The 6,672-nt window shown below is 40.1% G+C and overlaps 1 protein-coding gene across 1 annotated transcript in view; it reads left to right on the top strand.

The window, feature by feature from the left end:
* DCLK3 (doublecortin like kinase 3) overlaps positions 1–6,672 on the top strand; it is a 105,235-nt gene that overhangs the window by 93,982 nt on the left and 4,581 nt on the right. Inside the window, exon 3 of the mRNA XM_023512345.1 lies at positions 4,796–4,928. Coding sequence (XP_023368113.1) covers positions 4,796–4,928 — 133 coding nt within the window. The remainder of the gene's footprint in view (positions 1–4,795; positions 4,929–6,672) is intronic.

Here is a 6,672-nt window from a genome sequence, read left to right as displayed (position 1 = left end):
AAAAAAAAAAAAAAAAAAAAAAAAAAAATATATATATATATATATATCACATAAAAAGCATGCTTGCCTTGTCAACATTGGTAGACTTGTCAAACCTGGACTTTGTACTGTGGTGACTTATTAATCATCTCTAACAATTATGCCTCACTATGCTCTGCTATTTCATCAGTTCAGCTAGTTATGGTACTAGCTGAAGGAGGAACATGTGCCACCTTTTGTACTGCAGCCTCTCCTGAAAGTTTGTGGATAACATCCTTTAACAGGACCAACTCTTCTACTTCTTCTTTTTTTTTTTTTTGAGACACAGTCTCACTTTGTCACTCTTGGTAGATTGATAGAGTGTGGTGGTGACTTTGCTCACAGCAACCTCAAACTCTCAGGTTCAAATGATCCTCTTGCCTCAGCCTCCCAAGTAGCTGGGTCTACAGGTGCCTGCCACAATGCCTGGCTAGGACCAACTCTTTTAAAGGGCTTCTTAGCTTTTGCAATGTGGATAGCTTCTAAGAATGATGCTCTCAGTATAGACACATTTGATGCAATGGTAGCCTTTAATAATTGTTGCTGTTCTTCATCTTCACATTTTTTTCTTTTGAAAAACCCCAAAGGCTTGCCTTTTAATGCAGGGTGCTTGGTGTCCATGTGACAAAGCTATTTTGAAGGTTTTCTGGCTTTGTTAGATAGCTGGTTGCCACCTATTATACAAAATGGGCTTGGAGAATATGAATCGCTTGTTGCAGTGAACCCATAATTTAAGTAGGACTCTTGGTATTTTCTTTCAAATGAAACTTTCATTGTCACGACCCATTGGGCTCCTATGGCTCTGGTCTAGGTTAGTGCAGGAAGGAACCAGGTGAGAGGTGGATTAGAAGTACAAGCTTGTAGAAGGTGGGCTAGCCCTTACTTTCTGGGTAGTCCCGAGCAACCTCCACACCAGCCTTTTATTGAAATGGAATGATTCAGGTGAGGGGAGTAATTAACAATGACTACGTGCTGAGGGCACGGGCTCCTTCTCCATAAGGAGCTCCTGTGGACAAGCCACCCGAGAGTCCACCCCTCAGCTGTAAATCATCTTGCTTAGAGGTCGTCTGTCTCTTGGCATCCTCTACATTTCATTTTGTTGGTTGTCTTAGGGTCTTCTGCTGTCTCATCCTTGGGCTTTCCCCCTTTTCAAAGAAGCTCTCCAGAGATGTTTGCTTTTTACTCATTTTTGCTGGGGTTAGCTTGTGTGTTTACCAAAACCATGACTGAGACAAATGTGAAGCATGGGAAAGAGGCGTGGATGGAAGTAGTAAATAAAATAATGGGTGAGCCAGGTGCAGACTAAAGTAAGTGTTGGGTTCTGAGTTAAATCCTGGCACCAGATATAGCTGTACAACTGAAGTACATCAATTCACTTGCCACAAGAAAGCCTGCTACCAGATGCAGCTTTGCAATTGAAGATGCTCATCTGCCATTAAAAACCTTGCCACCAGATACAGCTTGTCACTTGCCACTCACTGATAGGGTTTTAATATGTGTCTGCAGGCAATTGACTTATTATGGTCTCGTGCAGTCAGATCTCTCCGCTAATAATATGCATTGCAGCTGCTCCCCAGCAGTAGCATCACCACCTTAGCTCTACCTTGGATCATCAAGTGTTAGATTCTCATAAAGACTACACAAATCTAGGTCCCTCACATGTGCAGTTTATAGTAGGGTTTATGGTCCTATGAGAATCTAATGCTACAGCTGATCTGATGAGAGGCACAGGTCAGGTGGTGATATTTTGGGGAGTGTCTGTAAATACAGATGAATCTTTGCTCCCCTGGCTGCTGCTCACCACCTGCTGTGTGGCCAGGTTCCTAGTTGGCCAGGGACTGGTACCAGTCCATAACCTAGGGCTTAGGGATCTTGGTTTAGGTGAAGGTTTGAATTTGATGTTCTAAGAAGCCCCACAGATTCTAGGAGGAAAAATTATTCCAGGAGAACATCACTCATTTAATTTCAAGGATTAAGATAGGAACTATTCTGAAGCTACGAATGTGCGGTACCTGTTGAAAAAAACAAACCAAAGAACTCATGCAGTGTATGCTCTTAAATGTATTAAACTGCTTATGTAGGTGAAATAAACAATAACACTGAAGAATATTAAATAACTCCTGACAAACTGGAGACAGAATTATTAAAAACACGAAGCAGTATGGAAACACTTTCTGGAAGGGCCAAATGACACCACTGATCTTAACCACTCCTGGGTTCATATGTGATTGTTAATGCTCAAGGAATGATCCCAAGACTCAAAGAGAAAAGCTGAACGGGCCGTGCCTGTGGCTTAAAGGAGTAGAGCACTGGCCCCATATACCAAATGTGGTGGGTTCAAACCCAGCCTCTGGCCTAAAACTGCAAAGAAAAAAAAAGAGAGAGAAAAGCTGAACCATGAAGAGGCATAATATATTTTTACATAGCCCATAAAACAATTTAAAAAGAAATTTGGCATTTTGAAAATATATCCATCAGTATCTGGACATTTAGCATAATAAATTTTCAAAAGAAAAGTCCTAGTTTTCAAAGTATTTAATCTGCTACTGTGTCAGTGAAGCCAGGTTGGGAATTGGGAGTTTCCATGAGGAAGGAAATGTTTCAGTTATTTTGCAACAGGCATACACATCTTATTTCGGCATATTAAATCAGCCAAATGATTTTAATGCTGGTTATTTGGTTGGGAATATTTACAAATATTTGTGAGGGACATATTTTATCAGAAATTACCCAGCAAATTTGTTTAATGTGGTTCATCCATCTGGTAATTCTAGACACCACACTATTTTGTTTTCCTTTCCTTCCAAACTAGATTTTCTAGCCTAAATTATTTTGATAATTACCCTTGTGATCCCCTTTTGGGATATGCTTGTCTCTATACCCACATCAAACAGATTTTCATATAAATTCTAAATTTATGGTTTTCCATTTGGTTAGGTTAATTATGGAGACATTGATTAGATTGTCTGGTAATGAATCAGGCTCAGTAATTAAGACACACGCTGCTTATAGCAATGCAAGCTCACTGGAAGGAACCAAAGCAAGTGTGGATAAAACTTACTCTGGCCTGGAGTGACTGGGAGAATGGCCAACCCACACCATTGTCAGCTCTGATGGGACACAAGGAGAAGCACAGTTCACCCATTGCTGCCTGCCCCCAAATGTGGTAGCAGGGTTGGGAACCTTTGTTCAGTTCCAGTAGAGGTGTGACAGTGTGTACCTGCAGATAAGTTGATAAATTCTCCTTTAGCTGTGGAGACATCAGTGAGAGTGGATAAGCTTGTCCAGATTTATGCCAGTAAGTTTTGGCATAGTGGTCTAATTAACTGCTTAGTTCACCTTTAGTCTGAACAATCAGCTTCTATGATGAGATGCTGAACAGTTGTTCTTCAACCTTACTTGTGTGGGTGCTAGCTAGTATTGAAGGAGGCCAGAGTTAGATTTGTGCCTAATTATTTAACCTTTCTCCCAAATGGAAAACTGCTTCCATGGCTTGGGATACCAGTGCATCTTTTACTTGCTACGAGATATACTGGGTTTGCCTCATCGTTGTTTGCTCGTTTATTTCTTTTTTCATGAGAAACATAAATACCTTTTGTTTTATTATTTCTTGCATAGTGACATAAATGGTTGCTATGCTTGCCTACTTCTTGACATTCATTTGTTTAGGTTAAGACCTAACTTTTCCTAACAATCATCATCTTATACATTCAAATACCTTGAGGGTGCAGGAGGACAGGACATACTGTCTTGGCAGTGGGAATTGGCTTACTAGACACTAGGGGGCCAGTTACCTGGGCTTGTTAGAAGGATTGAAACTCAGGGAGGATAAGTTTTGATGGGGTCAAGGAGGAAAGAGTTGAGTCTTTGTATTCATTCAGAGTGAGAGTATCTGGGTCTTTTTTCTATTTAAAAAAATGACTAATGCTACTCTCCCCTAAAGCCTGGTGCAGAAGGCCAAGGCTAATTTGGACTACTGGTCACCCTATGCTAGGTAGACTACAAACATTGACTGGAATTCCTGACATAAGCCTATTTACTGGAAATTATCACTTCCAATCCACTCCTTTTGTTTAAGAAATGGGAAACAGAGGCTCAGATGAGTAAAGAAATTTGTCCAAGTCTATTAAAGTGTAGTCTTGGATCTGAATTACTCAAAGACTCCTGGCCTGTTTAATTCTTAGTCCCCCATGCCTCCTAATTAGAGCCTGAATTTAACATCCTTCTCCTGCTTATTAGTCTGCATCTTCATTTTAATTTCTAATTGTTTTTCTTCCCTTTTTCCCCCCTGCCCAGCCTTTGCAGCACTCATAGGCACTTTCTAATTTTAATTAAAGTTAGTGTATGCTAAAAGTATGATTTATCCTTGTTCTAACTCAATGCTGTTTAATAGATCTTTGTACAACCATGGAAACGTTCTCTATCTGCATTGTCTAAAATGATATACGTAAGCGAGAGTGGCCATAGCACTTGAAAGGTGCCTAGTGCAGCTGAGAAACTGAATTTTCAGTTTAGTTTTAACTAATACATTTAAGTAGCCACTTATGACAGTATGGTGCTACCATATTAGACACAGTATATCCAACCCATTGGTGTTTTAGTTGTAAATGTGAGCACTTATCACTGAGGTCAAATGTATTTGTCAGTGTTGGGCTAACCTAAACTCATATAGGTTTATTGTTTGCTTATTTGACCTTACATACTTATTGTCTCCTTAGTATTCCTTCTTTGTTCTCATTACTATTTCTATGGTTTGAGGGATTTTGGTCTCTTATAGGTTCAGCGGAATGAGGACAAATCTACCACTTTGAAATTGGCTGATTTTGGACTTGCGAAGCATGTGGTGAGACCTATATTTACTGTATGTGGCACTCCGACTTATGTAGCTCCTGAAATTCTTTCTGAGAAGGGTAAGTGTTTCATATCACTCTGTGGGATTCTCGCTTACTTACTATCAGATGTTTTATTTTTAGTATTTAATAGTTTTCAATATAGAACAGTCAGAAATTTCAGATAGTTGGTATTTGGGCTTGGACTTTAATGAAAATATTTATAGCAGGCTCTTTAAACAAAACATGAGAGCTGTTTCTTCAATAGCTTCTTACAGAAGACACATTGGTGTATGTGTTTGTGTGTGTGTGTTTGTTGGTAGGGCAGTGAGATGAAAGATAGTGGAGAATTGGGTGAGGAACTCAAGCAAACAAGGTCCTTTGTGCCACTGATCCAAGTCGCAACCTCTGATGGGAGAGGACTGAAATAGTTATTATGGTAATTGTGTTAAAAATTCCTTCACCAACCTTGCATTTAGAGGAAATGGGTATCCCATTTCAATATCCATGAATATTTATTACCTGTTTGTATATCATGTGAGGATATAATGAGCTATTTTACTGACATATTCTACAAAATATACAAAAAGGAAACCTCTATAGTTGACCACCTCTCTACATTGACCACCTTAACCTAATTTTCATAAACCAGACATGCACCACATGTACTTACCAGTATAGTAGGCCTAGTTCCTTATGTTGACCGCCTCCATATGTTGAAAAGTTTGTTATGGTCTCTTGGGTGGTCAACTTACAGAGGTTCTATTATAATAATTATTTTATGGCTCAATATATATGAACATTTGACTAGTGTGACACTCCAGGAAACATCAGTTTACTCACCCTAGGTAAGATGGGAAGGCTTTGGGTTGTTGAGATGGTGCTTGGAAAGAAGGGAGGGATAGTTTCCCAGCAGCAGAAGCATCAAGAAAACAAGATAAGAATAACATGCATGAGGTGAGGTGGTGAACTAGAGAGAAGCACACATTGATTGAGTAGATTGAGCCTGGATTCCCCACAAATGGGAAGGCTGGACAGAGGTGTTCAGACTTGGTGGCTAGCATAACTCAGATGGACCATGGACAAATAAATTGAAGTATTGAGGAGCTGGATAAGAGGCAAAGAAAAGCAAACAGGCAACATGAACTCTTGGGGAATCCACACTGGTGGTAGCACCAGCTAGGTTGTTAGAAAGGAAAGTTCTTTTGGAAGGTGAGGGTGCAGTAAGTTATGTTTTGAGCTTTGTAGATTTACCAAGGTAGATACACAGAGTTGTCCAGTTAGCAAGGAGGTGAAGGTTGAGTATGTAATTTTGAGACACTGAAACAGCTGACCTGGTGACATAATGAACTCCTTAGTGATGCCAGGAAGGACAGCCAAGGACAAATTATTGAGGGATGCCAAGAGTTGAGGTGATGAAGGAAGGAAGGGGCAGGATCAACAGAGGACAGGGAAGCCCATAGGGAGGATCTGGAAAGTGCAATATCACAGAGGCCAAAGGGACAATTTCAAGAGGATGGGGGGAGGCCTGGCAAAATTTAGTTTCTCCCAGGAATGAAAGATGGTGGAAAACTAAGAAAAGGCCATTAACATTGGCTAAAAGAGGTCATTGCTGACTTATTCTTTAAATATTTTCCTGACAATTTATATTTTGACAAACTTATTCAGGGGCTTAGTAATGAATAATCTAACTTCCATATTAAAGCTGACAAGTGTTATTCCTTTCCTAAACATAAAATGTTAAAAAGTGTTTGGATGGGCTCGGCGCCTATAGCTCAACCGGCTAAGGCGCCAGCCACGTACACCTAAGGTGGCGGGTTCGAAT

This window comes from Otolemur garnettii, unplaced genomic scaffold (assembly GCF_000181295.1).
Source record: "Otolemur garnettii isolate 467f Iridium unplaced genomic scaffold, OtoGar3 scaffold00002, whole genome shotgun sequence".
Lineage (NCBI taxonomy): Eukaryota > Metazoa > Chordata > Mammalia > Primates > Galagidae > Otolemur > Otolemur garnettii.
The sequence above is the reverse complement of the archived record's forward strand: the minus strand, read 5'-3'. Positions and strand labels throughout refer to the sequence as shown.